This window comes from Tinamus guttatus, unplaced genomic scaffold (genome assembly GCF_059628265.1).
Source record: "Tinamus guttatus ecotype Peru unplaced genomic scaffold, ASM5962826v1 Tinamus_guttatus_pri_ptg000242l, whole genome shotgun sequence".
NCBI lineage: Eukaryota > Metazoa > Chordata > Aves > Tinamiformes > Tinamidae > Tinamus > Tinamus guttatus.
In genome coordinates, this window is record NW_028288776.1 from 6712492 (window position 1) to 6733540 (window position 21049).

Below are 21049 nucleotides of genomic sequence, written 5' to 3' on the forward strand. Positions count from 1 at the left end.
CTGCAATATGAATTACAGTATGCTTTGAAATAAAGCTCTGAAGTGTACAATCTGAATTCTGGCTGAAAGGAAACATGGCAAATTAGATTCTAGTACATCAATGTGTGATGTCTATGGAGCAGCTGAGGGTGTGAACCCCCTAGGACCACCAGATTTTTCATTCAAGGGTTTTACAGTGCTTTTATTCTGAGAGGCACCAGGGATGAAATCCATTTTCAGAAATTAAAAAAAATATATTGCCCAAAATGTTGATTTTTCTCTCATAAAAATAGTATCATACCATATAATACTCACAGAACTTTGTGGAGTGCTTAAGACAACAACCTTGAGCTCTGTTTAGGATTTAGTGGAGAATATTACTGCATACCAGTGGAGATAAACACTACTCATTTGGAACTCTTCATAAAAATACCGCTGTTTACACACTTAGCCTCCTTTGTGATTTAATGGTAAAGCTACCATACCATTATGACTGTGGCATCAATTCATTAATCAAAATGACAGAGGGTCTCATGTTCAAACCAGAGAGGTGCTGGTACTTCTTAGGACAGCACTGCTTGTGAAACAGCCATACTGGATCCATTTGCAATTGAACTGAAAACTAGCTATTTTCCATACTCAAAGGAATTCTGATTTATGATGTGCTTGAAATTACTGTGGATTTATATTAAAGACAAACACTTGGCAGTAAGGTACCCTACTTACCTGTAATTTAGTTATGTAACAGTAGTATCCCTCCATATGCCCCACATCCTTTGGGTTTTTTTTTTTTTTTCAGATATGTAACTTTGAAAACCAACTTGGCATTTTAAAGAGTTTGGCCTTTTTCCTGAGGCTCTAGGCAAACCTCAAGCCATGAAGGAGCAGTGAATTTATATAGGCCTGCACAGACTCAATCAGCAGTTTCCTTTCCACTGACATCCACAGGAAGCCAGTTTGCATGGAAAGATAGGGGCATGCAGACATCAACAATTATGGATAGGCCACCTTTCCCACATTTAGAAAATGAATGATCAGCGCTACCTATTTATATAGTGTCTTTAATGCATGGGAAACCTCTACTAGCTGGCAGATTTTCTCTTTTAAAAGTTTATTCACTTACTCTATTACTCAGCACTTGCAATAGTAAAGTAAAGCTACAAGATGACAAAAAAGGACCTAATAAAATTACATTTTAGGCGGGGCTGTAATGTTCAAACGCACTAAAAGCATTTTTAGTTGGTAAGTGTACCATTTTAAAGTATATTTCTTATCCCAAATGATTTAAGTATGCTCACAGATCTAGTCACTAAAATAAAGCTTGGGAGGATGACGCAGAAGTTCATCCACTTAAACTACTTAGGCATTCTGAAGATGACATGATCCCTTCTTAAAAGAAGAATATATGTTCCAAGCCTACAGTCTTCTAATTAAATTATTTCACTTGAGCCTTTGAGATCTGTTTATAGAGAGTTATTTCTGAGTCAGTCCGTAGAAACACATCTAGGATCAACTGACCTACCTGAGAATCTCTTACTATTCCTGACTCCATTCAACTGGAAAACAAGAAATTTAGGGGGCTGAGACACAAAGAGGTGACATACCCTTCCTCAATTGTGACAGAATTCATGATGATGCAGTTTGTTATCTTAACCTTGTCTTTTATGGTGCACATGTTGCCAATGATGGAGTGTTTAATGGATGTCTTCTCCCCGACTTGTGTGGATGACCCAATGATGCTGTCTGATCCAACCTAGAGGAGAACAGAATGAAAACAGTGTTTAATGTGTTTAATGGATGTCTTCTCCCCGACTTGTGTGGATGACCCAATGATGCTGTCTGATCCAACCTAGAGGAGAACAGAATGAAAACAGGGGCACAGAACCACAACTGCAAGTTAAATCAGCCCAAATTCACTGCTAGCTTCTGGAGCTCTTTGATAAGTGTTCTCCTTCCATATGCTCCGTGTGGCTGCATATGTGTCCAGTACTCATTAACAAGGAATCCCTCTATCATTGGTAGGGAAAAAAAATTAATATGGGCCCCATCCCCTGCACAGATGGCTGGCTAGTTTTCCCAAGGTCCATTAGGCCAGCAAAAGTCCATTAGCTGTCCCAGCTTTGTAGCCCTTAGGCACAGAGGCAAGTGTTGTAAGAATAGCTCTACTGGGGCTCATTGGTTTCACTAGGCTTGCACGGTGAGGCCTGTAAAAGGAAGGCTTGAAGCTGGGGTTTAACCAAAATGCTCTAGTTAAAAATTAGAGCTAAAATATTGATCCCTTGAACTTTGGTGCCATTTGGGAAACAAATCAAATGGATTAACGGATCAGCTATCACGAATGACTGCAGTGTATGACTCAGGGATAAGGCAGCACTTTTACTGAACATTTTTAAATGCAAGGCAGGAACACACAGTGAGTCCAACAGGAGACTCTGGGCCTTATCATTCACACGGTCATCTGTACTTCAGAACTCGGCTTCATTTCCAACAGTGGGACTGAATTCTAGCAAGCACTTCTTGAAGCGAAGGGCAAGCAGACAACTTTAAAGGAGCAGAGGGAGGTAGAAGGAAGACTTACCATGCCTCTGTCAGTGACTTGTGCAGATACATGAATCAGTGGTTCTTCTAAACCAAGATTAAGCAATAGCTTTGGAACCTAGAAGAAGAAATCCATGTTGTTTGTTAATATGACATTGATATATCAGCATGTTATATAAATTGCACAAGGCAGGCTTTGGTTTTCATAGCACTTGCGCATCTACGATAAACAATTCGCAGGAAAATATAAGTTCCTGCATTTTGAATCTACATCCAGATGTGCAGTTTATCATCTTCCCATTTTATAAAGGAGGCAGTGTACTCCCAGTGCAGTGCACTGCATGTCTCCGCTCGACTCAGCCTCCCACCTGTGAAGCAGGATTGGATCGGCACCAGCAAGCAGGTTGGATCCAGCAGAGCAGAGCAAGACCCCATACACCACTACACAGCATCTGCCTTTTCCACCGCAATTCCACATGTTTTGTACCTTTCAGTAACACGTGCATGACAGCCAAGCAGTACCGAATATAAAACAGAGTAAACAGGCATTAAAAGGTGGCATTAAAAGGTGACTACATTCAGCCCACTCTATAAGGCAGCAAGCTGAGGTATAGGCAACAGAAATGTATTTCAGATGTTTAAGCAGAAAGAAACTGAAGCTGATCGAGTGGCTATTCCAGATGGTAGAAAGCTGCAGAAGAAAAGGCTCTTGACAGAGAGAAGGCAGGTGTTAGATAAGCAGACAAAGCAGAGATGGTAATAGAGAGAGACAAGGTCCATGAGGTAGCCAAGAACAAATCCATGGAGAGCAATTCTGAAACTGGCTCCTGAAAAGAAAGGGGAGCCAGCATAGTAGAACGAAGCGATATCACTCTATCATTCCTCCTTTTCTGGGCAAAAGAACAGCCTGAGGCACTCTGCATCTCCAGGCGCCCGGCAGGGCCAAGGTCACACACGGCAGCAGAGGTGACGACAGCGCAGACGGCGGTTTCGGGGCGGCGGGAGCCTCGCCGTAGCGCACAGCGCCGCGCCGCACGGACTCGCAGCGCCGAGGCAGGCTCTGACGCATCGCTGCACGACGGAGGGGGCGGCCAAAGAAACACGGAACAGACACGAGGTGGCAAATTAATCCGTGAGTCCTAAAAGACCATGAGTGGGTCATCTGGGAAGGCAGCCTGCCTCTCAGCACGGTGATGGAATCAGGGGAGCGGGAAGGGGCACGCGTTATGTCTCTTTCCTCCATCCAGGCGCTTACTTTTACAAAATTGTGAGGAATGTTTTATCTTGGAGATCTTTACTGCTCCGTTCAATTTGGCTCAAAGTTGCCAGAAAATTCAAAGTTGCTATGGAGGTGCTGCCACGCAGAATGATTGTGTCAAACCACTTTCTTAGAAAGCTGGGATAACAAGAGCACAAGGCTTGTGAGTGACCATAAAGAAGTAGATCCCATAAATTCAAAGAATCTGGAGTCAGATAGGAAAAACAAACAAAAAAACGCCCTCAAGGTCTCAAATTAGGTGCTTCCAGGAAATTGTCTGGATATTCACACGACCAGCACCCTTCCCTTTCAGTATGCAAGGATGGTTAAATAGTGGTTTTTATATCATAAGATTTTTACAGTTGATATTTCACACAGATGAATGAGGAACAGTCACACCTCCAACATTTCACTTAAGGCATCATTCATTTCTACATCTGCCGGTCTTCAACATTTTGCAGATTGCCTTCCCACTAGACTTGTGTTTTGTTTGTTTTTCTTTTTTCCTTTTCTTTTTTTTTTATTTTATTTTTTAAATAAAGAAACAAAAGCAAAAGAGGAGGTTAGTTCCTTCAGCCCAAGATGCAGACACTACAGAAAAACATCCTATAACCAAAGGACCGCAAAATAAGCCAATTCACCTCAGTTATGCTGGCTTGGTGAGGGGAGGCTGTCCTCACCTCACACACAGCAGGGCGGCTGTAACAGACAGCTCTAATAGACAGATCCCAGGACATACCTACAGCATAGGCTGGAAAGATTCCTGCTCTCTGGTTTAGGTCCCTGAGAAGGGAAAGAAGCAAGGAAAGGCAAGAAGCCCTCCTCGGTAGAAAGGTGGTGTGATGAAATAAATAATAAATAAAGGGTTTTACTGGCCAGAGGAAACCCCTTATTAGAATCAGTTGATGACAGTGCAGCCTGAGGGGTGACCCAAGAAAGCTCCTATCTCAAGCATTTTGCTCTGAAAAGGAAGGTTAGATAGGGGGCAGGAGTCAGAGGGAGTGCCTGGGTCAAGGGAAGGTTTAAGATATGTTTGGATTTAATTCATCTTACAAAGAAACTATTTCCTGCTATTGAAGATAACTCCCTCCTGAACCCACCTGCCCACACACAGGCTGCAGGCATCCAGAAACCCAGCTGGAAGCGAAACGATACGAGCAAAGTGTTTCCTCACCAGAAGGGCAATGGGTTAGGATGCCATTCCTTCCCAAGCTACTGGACGGCCCTGCTACTGCTCGGGGAGCCTGTCCTCTTGGACAGCAAAGCTACAGGGCTCAGCTTTGCAGCCACGGAATCAGAATCTGGTCTGCAAAGACCAAGATAAGAGCAAACCATTCACCATAACTGTTCATTAGAGACCAAATAAACAGGTAAAAGAATGCAGATAAACGTAAATGTGTATCTGTTATCAGGATTAGTAAGACAAACAAAATACAGTGGCGCTTCTTTCTCACAAGCACTGATTAAGTTCTGTTTTATGTTTTACCTCCATGTAGTTTCCTTAGAAATTTTACCATTCTGGAAAAGTTAAAAATTCAAGGAAAATCCTCTCCAAGGTTTGAAGGCCCCAATGTGATTTCAAAGTACTAATTCTATGTACCACCCAGGAGCAAACACATTTCCTGAACTGACCAAAATGTAGAATATTTAGGTTAAAAGAAAAAAAAAAGAAACACAAAAACCACATGGAGTCTGACTGGCTCAACTCAATAACTTTTTACTGAAGTGGCTGCTGCCAAATGTACACGCACACTTCCCCTAGCAGTGGTATTCTCCCTTAACCCTTTGGGCACACTTGTTCCTGATATTCTTGGAAAAATCTTTCCGTCTCTGACAGCAATGCTGCCTCCTTATCTTCTTACTCATGCCTCTACATGCAAAACGAATCACTTTATTTCTGTGCTCCTCTGCAGGCGCCCAGCAGAAAGAATTTCAGCGTGTGAACTTATTCCGACATGCTGCAATTCAAATGTGCATAAATTCATTCATTTTAATAAAAAGAAATCTGCTCAATCTGTGAGCAGAGGCACAGAAGCGACTGCCTCCAGGTCTCCCAATACAACTGCACTGCTCTCCCAGTCCCGCTTCTGAAACCCTAAGGCTTTCCCTTCTGCACTTGGTCTTTCAAAACTGGAGGAAACTGTCCTCTCCAAACAACACAAAGTTCATCACTTGGACACTCAAGTGAGAACCCATAAGCTCTATCAGCCAGTATAGTAAAAAGACAATATTAAGAGTAAAAACTTTTAACCATTAGCTTATTAACTAGTACAGGATTCCTCTAGTCCTCCCCTGCAATCTTTTATTTTCCTTTGGGGCAGGAAGGACATTGACTTGATGATCACTTGAAGCTTCTCCTAGCCTTATTTTCCAGATTTCTTTGCTTTTCAGCTGTAGGACTTGTCACTCCCCCAAAACAGACAAACATCCAGACTGGGGTTTTTCCTGGCTCTCTCAAAGGTGTGGAGTAACTCTGTGACAGGGCTGTTTTCTTGTCTCAAGCCCCTATTCAGCAACCAACCCGACAGTTTGCATAGGTAATATGGCACCGGTTCAATTCCCACGCACTCCTCAGCTCTACCCAGGGAACCACCCCCGGAGAATAAAATGCCCCATAAACTATTGCTGCATTCCCACATGTCAGTTCCATATTTTTCTCACCTGTCGGTTAGCTTCAATATATAGCCCAAGAGTATTCACTCGGAAGCACAATCCCTCTTTCATTATATGGACGTAACAGCGCACCTTTCCTTCATGGAGAGTTTCATTCATATCTCCTCTACGATCATTCCAACAAGAGTTATCTGGAGCAGGTTTCAGCAAGCTATTATCTTCCTTTATGAAACTATAAATGTCTGGAGAACACACACATGCATGAAGTTAGACAGGATTTAATGAAATACTTTCTGAAGATGAGTACTATTAAAATATTGTTGGTGAAGGGAAATCTTTGCCCCACATCATCTGAGTGGCTGGATACTTAGCAATCATTAACAGATCTTATCACGTGTAGTGAGTAAGTGCTTATTTTTATTCTACAGGTGGGAATCAAGGGAACGGGACAGATCCAATGTTTTGTCCAAGGTCACACAAGGAAACAGTGGCAATGCTAAAAATAAAATCTATATCTGAGATTCTGTTCAGTTCCTACTGTGGGGTAGTTAAGGCTTAGTCTTAGAACTTCCTCCTGAAATGACACTTTTAAAAGTGCATTTACCTGTACTGTTTTTGGAAGAAAAGTACTGAGCACCCAGTTGACTTTCATGTTATTTACACCAAAATAAAAGAAGAGAAAGAAGAATTATAAGATGCACACTCCTGTTTGAAAAAATAAATCTACTAGAATATTTGCTATCATGAAGTACAAGAGAGAGAAGAAAGAACCTAGGCTAATCTTCAGGCTAATTCTGTACTCTATCCAGTATCTCAACTGCAACACAAGGGCTTTAAAACCTTTACCAATTCTGTGATACACACACTGACCTAGTGATGCTTGGTCTTTTTTCTTTTGGTCCTCCTCTTTGTTTTTGTCTTGTCCCTGCTGCAACGATGTAGGAGAAGAGAACTGTTTCCTAACCAGATGTGGAATCAGTTCACTTCGGAGAGATGTGATCGTCCTGGGAAAGGAGATGCACATATTAAGTCCACGAATGTTAAAACTTATATGCTTTTATTTTCTTTGCATACCATAACATTGTCAAATATTTTGCACAGTTTTTGTCATCATAAATCAAAATGCCGGTATTCCTAGACAACTGGTAAGAAGACAGCATCCACCAATCATGTCCCGTCTTAATGAATTAAAATATAAAAGAGGTTTCAGAAAAAAGCAATTCTTAACTAATTCCCCAGTTTAACAGAAATGCCTGTAAGTCAATATGACATTATCTTGAAATTCACGCTTGTGTGCAAAGATAATGCAGAACACCACCAACGCTGTATTGATACAAATAAAATCTATTTATATGGCTTAAAAATGGCATCAGTTGACAGGAAAAGAGACACAAGAGCGCAGAAGGGGAAAAAATCAAGGTAGCTTTTCTATATGATGAACACGGAAATGCTCAAGAACATCTGAAATATCTGATCCTTAAATGAAGACAGCAAACCATAGACAATAATGTCCTCATCTGCTGCTCACATGAAATATCAAGAACATTTTAAACATTTGGTCCTTTAACCAAGAGTAACGAACACATCTGAACACATTAAAGAAGCAAGAGTTCCAGAGTCTTTAGACGACCCAATCTAAATATCTCACAGCCAATAGAAAGGTTCTTAAAACTTTAGCTGTACACAATGTGCAACAAGAACCCTGACCAGTAGATTATCTTCCTTCTTGCACTGATTTATACATTATGCATCAGGATGATCCTTCAAACAGACAAACAAGAAAGTAAAAAGTCAACTGTAAATTCGGTTTCTAGCCCTGGCACTTTATTTTTGACCATTAGAGGATACTTTTATTTTTCAGTACAATGTTTAGAAACAATCTTCAAATCAATGGCTGCTCAGTGGTAGTGCATGACATGTAGTCTTAAAACAGTTTTATGGTTGTTACTTCATTATTTTATCAATCTGCATTTATTTACTAAATTATGGATTAATGAGAATAACACTAGGGAAAACCAGGTGGAAAGCTAACTCAGAAGTGCTAGTTTTCTGATGAAGTATTGGGAGAACTAAGCATTGAGAGCTTTGATAAAGGTACAACAAATGGCAGCCCACAAAGAAAGAGGAATTATTTAGAACAGAAAACAGTAAAACTAGGATCTACTTACAGGTTAAACAAAAGAGGAAAGTATTAGAATGAGTTTCCCAAAAGGGATTTTGATCAGCAAAATCAGAATTTCAAACAGTTCAAACTTTAAGAAACAACCCTTTGAGGTGCCTGTTAAGGTGAACCATGAGGAAACCAAGCTGAGGACCAAAAAAAACTGACAATTTGTTTCAGATTCAGATGTGATCACCAAGTCTGCCCTGACCATAGAACATAGAAAGGGTTTTTGCCCTTCCTGCCAAAGTTCCTCCTCAAGTCTCCACTGCCAGGTTGTGCTGTATCATCCGTCCTGCAGTGGGACCATCTGAACCAGCCCAGATCTGAACTGCTGCTCTTTAACGTATTTTTTCTTTTCTAAAGAGAAATAACAGCTCCAGTTTACAATTTTTCCTTGTTCTTGAAAATAATACCATAACCATCCTCAGACAGTTGTATTCCAGGAACTAATGAAGCAGAACACTTCATTTTTTAATCACAAAATCTCTCCCCACTAACCGTTTACAGCCGCGCGCACCGTGGCTGTCTTGGCCTCGCATCCCGACACACGTGTGGGTGTGCAGATGGGCAGTTTACTAGCTTGAAATGTTTGCCTGCAGCTGTGCCATTCTGCAATGATTTCCTGCCTGGGTTTTATACTCTGTCCAAAACCGACAATCCTGTGTTTCCCTCAGAGGCTGGCCATGGCATTTATAAGATATATTACCTATAAAATACCCAAGTATTTGGCAGTCTTAAATAGTCTGATGCAGAGGACAACACAACACAGTAGGAAATGAAAGCACTGGAAATGGGGAAAGATGAAGCTTTGCCTGTTTTTTTATGTTTTACTCTTTCTTGGCCAAATTCTTAAAGCTTCCCTGCAAGTCTCTGAAGTGCTAGCCACATTCCTCCGGCAAACATGGAGTAAATCTCTGGGTCATCTATAAGATGTGGCTCAGAAACTCACCCTTCTTACTGGAAAAGAAAAAAAAAAGTGGTAAGGTTTACTCTTGCTTGCTTTTTAAGCAGGATTTATGTGACTGTTAAAGGAATTTGGAAAACATTACAGAGTTTGCAGTGAGGCACTCGGTGATAAAAATCCGGGATTTTTTGTGTCAGACCTTGCAAAGGTGGATATACAGACTGACAGCGTGAGAATATTATTTGAGCGAGTGTCAACAACAGTGTCAGGAGACTGTCAAGAAACATCTGGCTTGGGCTACAAAATAAATTAGGGACAAAGGAGCATTAGAACTGTAGAGCCTTCATCAAGGGAAAAAAGCAAGAGTTTGGAAGAACCAACTAGACTGTAACCTAGATTCCAGAGGAAAAAAAAAAAGGCAAAAAACCCCTCTAAATAATAAAGAGAGGTTATTTGTCCAGTCTATTAAAAACATTTTAATAAAATCCTGAACTTCACATGTCTATATTAAGAAGAAATAAGTGTAATACTGTATATTCAGAAGAAAGCAGGCTTTTTTATTCTCTTCAGCCTCTAAAACTTGGTACCACTCCGGTGTCTGAGTTTGTTATTTTCTTTAGCACCAAGAAGTGAGAATGAAATACTCACTAAGATCAACATAAGGAAAAATGTACTATATCTGGGAAAAAGAAATGGGAGTGGGTAGGAGAGGAGGTCATACAAACTTTTGGCAGAAATCCAGCTCTAAGCCAAATCTGAGTAGCCATGGTCTGACACCTCACAGGAAAATCTAGAGGGTAGAGAGGATAAAAATGAACCTGCTTTTGAGAAATGTTTGCCAAAATAAACATGCTTTCATAAATTCCAACCAAAGTGACAAGCCTTTTTTCATGATCTTTCGTTCGCTAAGATTTTAAAAAATAAAGTTATATGTCTGTTTTCACTTCAACAGAAAGCAGTAAGTTTTCAACTAAACTGTCAAAGATTTGAGAGTGCTCTTCAACTACTGCTTGCAGAGGAAGGGAGACAAAATCCTGGAACACCCATGTGGCTTCAACCCCTTGAGAACAATGGGAGGTAGCAATAGCTTTGAAAGTGGTCAAATTTGATAAAACTTTAAGGATAAAAATGAAATACTTTCCAAGAGGCAATGCAATTGTAATTCTTCTCAGATTTAGGCATTATAAACCTAGAGTGCTCGCAATTAGCTTTATTTAAAATCTAAAATTTTAAGGAATGCAAATATATTCAAACAACTGCAACTTTATCCAGTGCTGTCACCATCAGAGAAAAATAAGTGACATGATTTTAGAATTATTTTATTCCTGGTCCTGATGTACTACAGTGTCTTCTCAGTAATCCTCTGATTTTTGCATTACAAAATGGGTAGAGTTAATAATTGTGCTAAAGTAAAAATTTTCATGTGTGAAAAACCTGAATCTTTAAATACCAAATTTCAGCAAAGCTATGTCAAATTTTTCAGTGAGTTCGGACCATAAATAAAATTAGAATGGCCTGTAATATGGCAGAATTAGGTCTATTTGGACATTTGAAATTTGTATCCATGTGATATTCTGTTCTATTACATTACGCACACACATAAATTATGGCCCACAGAGGGCCAACTTTTACTTGTTGCTGAAATGCAGCTGCCTCTGTGATGAAGGCAAAGTTACTAAATCTAGTAAGAAAAGAAGAGCAATAGAACCAGCTGAAGCAGAATGAGAATTTGGGAGAAAAAAAACAAAGATGATCACCTCAAATAAATAAATAAATAAATAAATAAATAAATCATTGCATGATCATATTCCAAGAGGCTGAGAGATTTCTTCTCTTAGATGAATGTATTGCTGGAGATAGTCAGATGACACAGAAAACACTTCTGACCAATCCTGGCAGAAAAAAAATCTCATCAAATATTTTGAAATAGAAGAGTTATATAAATTTAAGTTGAGGTAATCTTGCAAAAATCTAGGTGGAAGGAGGTGTTTGGCCTGACCCACAGTAGGACTGGTGGCGTCCTCAGCTTTTCTTTCCTGCAGCTACTTCTCAGCAGCCTCAGGCGCTGAGCACCACACTGTCACTTCCATTTACCGGCTGTCATTCATTTTAATTTTCCATGTTTAATGTTAAACACCATAAAATAGTATTAATGAGTATTAGCATTTTAATATCTTTCCTTTTTTATTAATCTGTGATGAAGCGTGAAATCTGCCCTTGTTGTCAGCACCCACCTGTGAAATCTGTCACTGTTCTCCATGGGTGAGTTACAAACAGCTATTTCCACAGGTGCAGACAGTTCTCGTGGTCCCCAACTACAAACTGGCAGATTATTTGCCTTTTTTTTCTCTAGTTTTGTCCTTTTTTTTTTCTTTTTTGGAGGTCTAATGGTAGCTCTTGCATGACTATGTAAGCACACAGTAGTTGGGCTGTGATCTTAGCTCCATGGCCTTCAATAGAGATTCTTCGGATCACATCAAAAGGAGAACATGATGTGGTATTTCAGACTGGTGCTCATAATTAATGTTAGAAATGTATACATCAATAAAACTAAACAAATCCTAAGGCACTTGTAGTTTTAGCCAAAAAGAAGCTGCATGTTTATGCAGAACAATAAAGATGTAAGAAAAAGGGAAGGAGAAGAAAAAAAAAAAAAAAGGGTGTGTTGGAAGAAAGAGAAAAGTTAATTCTGAACCCTGTAGGTACATAGTTCATGGTTCTCATCGCTTAAAGGATAAAGCCAAATAACATTTAAAAATTCCATGTAAGCTGGGAGCTCTCTTATTGAATCTCAACGTTATTTTCTCCTGATCCTTTGATGGAGATTAAAAATTTCCATGTGAATACAAAGAAAGAAACAACAGTTACTCTGAGATTTTTTTCCCGAGCATTTAATGCTCCAAACTAGAGCAGCCAGTCACCATTCCCATCTCCTCCCCCCTCCTTAAAGAAAAAAAAGTCAACTCACTTTGAAGAAAAGACAAAACAGGGTCAGGGCAACGGGGATTAGGGAAATGATATTTATATCATGGACCAAATTAAAATGTCAATGCAAGAGGCAGGCAAACAGCCCTTGCCACATATATACACCAGGCATGTTTCCTCAAGGAAACAGGAAAGAGATTTGAAAAGAGTTAATGCAGTCCTGACTTAATACCACCTGCCTCAGACTCAACACCACTTAAAAGACAGTGTTTGGGTCCATTTCCCACAATGTGGTTTTAACAAGCACAATGGAAAAAGCAATTACAGGCCTTTTCCCCCTTTTCTCACTGATTCGCTACTAAAAACGCTGGAATTTCTGAAACATGCTAAGAATGTGGAGAAAGCAGACAAGGACTACACAGAAAAGGAGAAGATATCAAAAAAATAAATTTGTAGGGTGGGTCATATCTTTCCAGAAGGCAAATTCTGCAGAGACAAATTTTATCTTTCAACAATCTTTTTTTTTTTTCTTGTTTTGTGTACCAAACACTATTTTTACTAAAAGAACAACTCCAAAGTAACCAGGCAAACCAATAAACTAACAGTTACTCCTAACTCAGTAATTCCCCAAACTAACCATGGCTTCAAACAGACCTCCATTCCACCTCCTCCTCCATTCTACCTCTACCTTCATTCTCCATTTCTACCTCCGTTCTATTTGTCCTATTCTGCTCTCAAAATTCCTATCATAGAAAGCATAAATCTGTTTCCCATGCCCCCCAATTCCACATTAACAAACATATTTGTCAGTGCCTTTTATTATTTTTGGAGCTAAAAGCCTACAGACAACACAAGGAAACTTTGAGAAATGTTCTACTAAGAGGTAATTCCACATGACTACATTTCTGTCTTTCCATACTACTTTCTAAGCAAGACCTCCATATCCAACAGCAACTCATTCCCACATTCATAGCCCTGTGTGTGACTGCATTTCAGAAGCCATTGCAGAGCAAGCTGGCCTAACTGCACAGCTCTGCTTTGCAGATCCAAGTTTATGAATGACTTCCTAAGGCTGCAGAATCTCCTTGGAAGTTGCTGCATCCTGGATGGTGGAAGGAAATCAGAGGAAGACATACAAGTGACAGTCACAGGCACTGTAAGTCAGAGAAGATCCAGATCAAAGTATGGAAGAGATGGTGTGGAAGCAAACCACATAAAAAAGCTTTTCCAAGTTCCATCCAGTCTGGATGTGCTTAAAGGAGCCAAGATCTAACTTCTAATTCTGCCAGTGAACCCTTGGGAAACCAGACAGCATTCTCAAAATTGACCACAGAAATTAACGCTCCCCAACTGCACGCTGAAACCCTTTGAAAGTGTGCAGGCACCCACCTCGGGTCATCTAAGTAACCCTAGCTTGGCCCACTCACAAGACAGCCTGGAAGGCCACGCGGCTCCAGACTAATATATCTTTTGCCTGGGAACGCAGCAGGTTTAGACATTTTTAGAACTTCTCTCTGACCGAAGTCTCTGCGGCCGGGGAGGCCACCCAGGGTGTTTGGCAGGCGCTGCGAGCTGCTGAGGAATGGCTCTCATTCATTCCCAGACAGCATCCCATTCTTCTAGGACAGGCGCACCTGCACCACGCGCGATTCCTTGCCAGAACTCATCTTGCCCTATTCTTTCCCCACCTCTGTCTTTGCAGCCATCTGTATCGGAGCTCTCAGCTCTTTTCCAAGTGCCTTTGAAATTAGGCTCCTTTTCTGAAGCCTGCACTGAACAGAGGCATTCTGATAACATGCCTAAACAAACATATCTACAGTGTGCACCTGTCAGGTTGATGGGCGTCTGTAAAGCTGATATGCTGTGTAAACTTAAGGTGCATGAATATACATTTAGATATATATTTACATTATAACACTTCAGAACTTGTCTGCATACAACGCATAAATGTCAAAAACTTAGACTTGTCTGTAGCATTAAGTAGTTATTCATACATATATGCTTTCATGATACAGATCTGGTTCATGTTCTTCAAACAAAGCTTCAACTATTCAGTAAGCTCCAAGAACGAAGAAACCTTCCTAGAGTCCTGGAAGATTTCTCACAAAATAGTAGAGAACACCTGAGACACCTCCCACAATGTTTACCAGGAATATATATACAGGGAAGGGATCTTCTGGGAACTACCGTGATGACAGGAAATATCAGCTACACCTTGTGATAGACTGTTATTAAGCTTTTGCTTAAAGGAATATTATAAATTGTGAAATATATCTGTAGACAATTGGCACCATTTGTTCCTGTATCAATAAGGCTCTCAAGCTTAAATAATTCTATTTCCTCTCTTGCTTTTCCCCATGGTGCATCTACAGGGATTTCCTCATTCATTGTTTGGTTAGGTTAGACAGAACAAGCTCTTTCAGCCTGCTCCACTGAGGCTCTATGAAATGTTGCTTTATTTCTTACCTCTTTTTCTTTATACAGATGCTGTTCTGCAACCAAATAGGACCATTCTCAGTTTGACCACTTTACTAAACACATGCTCTTTCTATCAAGAGTACGGGAGATAAAGCAGAAGCTCTGATGCTCAATTCCTTCAGTCCTTCTCCTCATCAATCACTCTACCTGTACTTGCATCTTCATATTAGTCATTAATCCTTCCTCACCCCTCCGTGAGGACATATCTTTTGTACCCTCTACTGTGGCTTTCACAGCACTTGAATTTCACATTCTACTGTAAGAGAAATATTCGGTTTGACTGGAGGCTACCCCAGAAAACTGGAGCTGCATGAAACAGTGAAAAGGTTGTTAACATTTTTTAATGTTTACTGTCAGCTCAGAGCCAGTCTAGCTAAGGTCACCAAGAGGGCCAGGAGCACATGAAGCGTGAGGATAAGCTGAGGGAGCTGGGTTTGTTCAGCCTGCACAAAGGAAGGGTGCAGGGGGATCTGATTACAGTTTTTCACTACCTGAAGGGAAACAATATAGAAGACAGCCAGACTCTTCTCAGAGATGCCCTGCAAGAGAGTGGACACAAGCTGCAACAAGAGAAATTCCAGTCGGGATATAAAGAAAACAACTTCATACAGTGAGGGTTGAAATCCTAGGACAAGGCCCAGTCTCCATCCTTGGAGACTGTCTCAATGCTTGGGGGTTTTTAAAACTCACCTTGCAAACAATCTGCACAACCTGACATGGAGCCTTGCTTGAACAGGGAGTTGGACTGTCAGATATCCCTCCCAAACCTTGTCTTGACATCTTAGTGGCCATTTTCACATCCTTCATATATTCACTTTTCAAAGGGAACCCAAAAGATCACTACCAGATACTTCAAGACACTGCCAAAGGACAAGTGAACAAATTTTAAGATTACCTTCCCAAAAATTTGCAATAGGATCAGTTTGCATGACTTTTGTGTCACCTGTGACCAAGCATGCTTAAGCATCTCAGGCTCATAGCAAATGTGGCATATTGTGGTCTCTGAAAAAAAGAATTGCAATTACTACAAAGTTAAGTCAGATCATTTTAGTACATCCAAAGTCATTGGATGTCCAAAGAAATTCAAGTCTTGGAATTTCTAATTGGGAGCAGAGAAAGCTCGAACAGCTGGATATGTTTGATGAGGAAAAGGAAATAGGGAAGATAAACTACCATTTCACATTCTAATAGATTAAATGCACTAAGGAGTAGCTGGTTCTTTTTTTTTTTTTTTAAATAACTTTTCCTTGTTTGGAGAGCTACAATCTATTTGCTCCATCTTTGCACAGTATACTTCCTGCAGGAGCTGTTTGTTTATTTACCCATTTCAATCACAAGGAAAGTATTCATTATAAAATCCGCCTTTACAGCAAGGGAGAAACCTTCCAGCCACACGGCTGACACATGTTAACTCGCAGGTATTCACAGAGCAGGTTCTGTTTTAAGCCATCTTTCAGGCAGCCATACAAAGACCACCAAGCTGGGTGTTCAGCCTTGCCAGACCTCCCCCAGCCAGCAGCCTTTGCCAGGAAACACAGGTGACAGCCTGAATGATAAAAAGGCATTTAGAAGGGAAAAAGAAAAAAAAAAAAAAAAAAAGCACTGGTTTAGTCTGGGCAGCACCTTAATATAAACCTGCAGGGGCTTTTGTGTACAGCATAGCACACAGTCATCCAAGCAGGAGCTTCACAGCGAGTCACTCACAGCTCCAGTTTGCACAGATCCCTCGTCCCGGCCCTATCGTTTTTCAGGGAAAAGGAGGGTGTTTCCATGTCAGCTTGTCCCAGGGCTGCAGATTCAGGACACTGAGCACTGCTGAGACACCAAAACCTGTTCTAGCCTCTTAGTGCTGGCCCAGCCGAGGCTGTTTGGCCCCGGAGGCAGCGGGAAGGCAGGCGCTTGCTCTGGGATTGCAGCTGAAGCCGCTTGGAAAGGCAGCGCTCCATGACCTCATATGGTTTGTTCCAATTTATTTCAGCGGTTCAAAACACAATGTTTAACTTTGCACACAAATCACGCTGACTTTGGGTATAAAATTCCCAGCAAATGTGCTCAAGCTCAGAGACGAGTTTCTGTACGAGGGAGTTGTGGCAGGCAGGCCCCCCAATGCTGAAAATAAAAAAAAAAATCTGTTTCCTTAGTCCTAGCTCAGCCTCCTGGGCTGTGCCCTGGGGGAGGAAGGCTCCCCAGGGAGTTAGTTCCCCGGTGGCAAGTGAGCCCTGGGAAGGCTTAGTCAGAGCCTTCCAAATGACCACAGTGCTGCTGTTCATCACTCTTGCCCTTGTGACAGCTCTAATTTGCCCTTCCAGTATCACAAATCACTCCTCCTGGCCACAAAACAGAGCTGCCCGAATCCCAGGTGACTACACACTGGAAACTGGGGCATTTCCGTGCCCTAGTGAAAAGCATTAGATTTAGACCAAAACTTTCATTTGAAAAAAAAGAAAAAAAGTGTGTTAATTAAGTGCAACAAAGATTTTACCTTGTAAATACCACTCTTGTGTATAACAGTGAAGTCTGAACATCTGAGCAAATACACAAAGCATCTGCTTTCACAGAAATTCGGGTAAAAAGCTTTCAGAGGTGGTGTAGTTGGGGTGCCCATACAAAAATTGCCCAGCATTTCCTATTGTAAGGCTCTATTCTCATCTCTTCATAAATGTTGCCAAAAGTTTAACTGTTTTGGCTGAAATTACCCATGCCAGGTGTTTGCCTCAAGCTGATTTTTTTTTGTTTTTTTGGATAGCTTCATCAAAAATGTCTCAGCTATTTCCAAGAACAAAATTACGGAAAAATACTTTGTTTTGTCCATGTTAAAAATATTTCAATTGCTCTGCTGAAAGGCTCTTGCACTTCCATGCTTGCAATTTGGCACGAGGTCACCTTTTAGTCAGGGTGTTAGATTTGTAAACTCATAAAAAGTACCTCTAATACATGGAACTAAGTCTGAAAAACTACTGTTTATATAGGCTTAAAAGAGACTTGTTTGTTTTACAGCTAAATTTTTGAGTCCTTCTATGTCGGGCATACTCCATTCTCTCTTTCTTCCTGCAGGGTAATTGGACTGCTTATGCACAGCTCCTTGGAGTAACAGAGCAGACTCCAGGCCAAGGTTACAGAGACTGAGCAGGGTTTTCTTTGAAGTTTAGAGCATCACATCTCCTTCTGTTGGCTGACCTAAAAGGTGATAAATCTGTGCTGATAACAGCTACTCCATTATCTGGAATCACAGTGGTTTGTGTGAGAAACTTAGGTTGCAGCCTCACTGATCAATGCGAAGAATGTCACATATATACACACATGCAGTTTTAAATGAACACCAGGGTAACAATTTGGTACTCAAATTAAGAAAAGCTAGAATTGTTGCCTATACAACCTTAATTAAGGCATCCTTTTGTGTACGCACCATGACATGATCATTAAAAACACGCTCACCTATTTTTCTCCTCTTCTTCACCCAATGCAAAGATGGACTATGCCCTGGAGATGAATCAAGGTTGTGTAATGAGGCAGAAGAAAGCCTGCCTCATTTGTTAGAACATGTGTGTTAAATGTTCAAGGCAGAGGGCTACCACAGGAGAAAAGAACTGTTGATATTTAAGGCAAACGAATGATGCCCGAAGAACCGGATTCCCCCTCCCCGCTTCTGTCAGAGGATGCTGCTGAATGCAGAGCACAAATGCAGCTTCTGCAGATTGGCACTGACTACATGCTGCTTATTGGAACCACCATCACCAATGAGAAGATTCTCCCAATATTTTGAGAGTTCAGTATCATGGTAAAGACTGAAAAATGAAATACCTAAAGCAAAGATATATCAAACAAACTCCTGTGCTGTGCCTTAGCTTCTGCCTTTAAAATTGGGTAAGTGCACTATCTCACTCATACTGGTGCTAAAAGTTTAATTAATGAAATGTAGAGCATTACAGTACCATTGAGGAGGATCAAGAATCCCTAGAGAAAGTAATTATTTTCAGAATAGGGTTTAAATGGTGAGCATCAAGTAAACTGGCGGCCTTGGTCTGAACCACAGAAATTAAGTATTAAATAGTATCCTGTTCACTGAGCAACTCATGCACAAAACGAGGCAACAGTCACAGAGGAAAAATCGTACAGAATCATGTAACTGGAGACTGTGCCATAACATGCCGCACACACAGAAGCAGAGTATTGCACAGGAAGCCTCAATTTTTTCCCTTCCTAACTGCTGAGTACTTAACTTTGCTGATTTTGTATTTTTAAATGCAGCTTTGTGTGTCCAACCCGTAGCTAGGGTTTCATTAGCACATCAGCAATGACCTGTATAGTTTAGGGAAAATACATGTTTTTGGGAAAAAAAAATAACAACTGCACTGAACTTTAAGGGAGATCATACACTTACTGATTTAAGTCTATGCAATATGAATTATAAACGCATATTACATACATGCTTTTATGCCTACAGAGAGATTACACAGGTAGAAATGCACCACAACATTTCTAAGTGTACATTCTCAGAGTGATTTTTCAGGCGAGGATTTTTAGTGTTAGAACTTTACTGGGGGGGAAAAAAATCTTTTCTCTCTCTCCCTCAACTAGGACTAAAACAGGTATCTTTTACTTCACTAGGCAAGAGCTTAATCTTTCTGGAAAAAAGACAGAATGCAGAACTCTATGTGTTTTCACTTTATCACATTTTTTCTGCTAGGAGCCTTGCTGGAATTGTCGGCGAGCGCCCCGTGAGCGCGCACAGAGCACGGCCCAGATCCTGCCCCGCGCTGCAGACCAAGTTCACGAGGGAAGGGGGAATAAGGGCTCTCTTCTTCCATCTGCCGCGAACGCAGCAACAAGGCAGGGTTCCAACCCAGCACGCAGGAGAGTGCCAGAAAAGGGACCTGCTACCGTGCTGGCTGCCACCCCGGGCCCGGGGGGAGGCCGGCCAGCTGCGGGGTGGAGCCGTGCCCCCAGCCAGCTCCGGCCTCGGCTCCTGTCGGCAGCTCGGCCGCCACAGCCATCGCTCGCGAGGCGAAATTGAGCCGTTCCTCACGTGCTGCAGGTGTTCCCCTTCAGCCGCCCCGGCCCCGCGCTGCGCCCTGCATCCAACGCGCGGCCGCCGCGCACCGGCCTGGCCCTGCAAAGCGCAGCGCCGACCCCGGCGTGCAGGCATCTCCTCTCTGGTTAGCCTCACTGGGGGATAGGAAGCGCTCAGGAAAGGAAAGCTCTTGTCTGAATACAGGGAGAGCAGATTTGTAACTAACTCGCCTCACGTCAGCTCTGTCGAGGTGGTACAACGTGGTGGACTGAGTGTGGCGGCCAAAGCGAGTAAATCAGTAAATCTAACCTTGAAGAACCAAAGGTCTGCGCAGAGCAAATCTCTGTGGGCAACAACAGTCAGCGGAATATGGAACCCAAGCATCCTGGATTACGTTCAGATCACAGTCTGAAGTGAGGAGGGTACATTTGGTCGGTAGTAGGGTATGGCCTCTCCTGAACCTAGTGGGAAGGATTCCACCTCAGTGTCAGGTACTCCCTGCAGAGCCAGGATGGAGCCGGGGAGCTCCAAGTGCTCCTCCTGATCACCCAAGGCAAGAGGGACCCTGCCAGTGAACCCTGCAGTTTAACCCCAGCAGCCTGACTGTGCCTTGAAGCTGGGCAGGGAATTTGGAGATAACCAGTCCATCCCAGTGGCAGGAGTGTGGACAGGGGTAAATCCCTGCCAAAGGGAGCAACAAATAGCTGGGGGCAATACTTCCTTCAAAAGTCACTTTGAAACCACGAACCTTTGACTACAGGAGATTCAGGCGTGGTAGGAGTGACATACACTTGAGGACCAATTTCACTAAGATTCAGCACTGAAACTGGAAATGAGAAGTAAACGGAGATGGAGATTTAATTGCCATAATGCATTTTTTTTCCTCTATAGGAAAGAGCAATCTCATTCCTTGAAAAAATAACCTTAGGTTTAAATAACCTTAAGGATATGATATTTTTGACTTTTTTTTTCCGGACATACATTTTTGAGGGGGTTCTGATACGCAGACCATTTCCTCTGACTTTAATTCAAGCACACCACAGATCTTTGCTTTTTAAAGCTCAAGAACTTGTTTGGTTTGCTACAGCGCAATAAAACTTCAGGCAATAGAACCTATTATTTGGTCTTGTTAAAACAGTTCATAAACTATATTCAAATATTATGAACTGTGTTACCAAC

General features: G+C 41.5%; 1 protein-coding gene across 1 annotated transcript in view; it reads right to left on the reverse strand.

The window, feature by feature from the left end:
* EIF2B3 (eukaryotic translation initiation factor 2B subunit gamma) overlaps positions 1 to 21049 on the reverse strand; it is a 95227-nt gene that overhangs the window by 21884 nt on the left and 52294 nt on the right. Inside the window, exons 7-10 of the mRNA XM_088526139.1 lie at positions 7259 to 7392; positions 6437 to 6630; positions 2558 to 2635; positions 1584 to 1732 (exon numbers count right to left, since the gene is read on the reverse strand). Coding sequence (XP_088382265.1) covers positions 1584 to 1732; positions 2558 to 2635; positions 6437 to 6630; positions 7259 to 7392 — 555 coding nt within the window. The remainder of the gene's footprint in view (positions 1 to 1583; positions 1733 to 2557; positions 2636 to 6436; positions 6631 to 7258; positions 7393 to 21049) is intronic.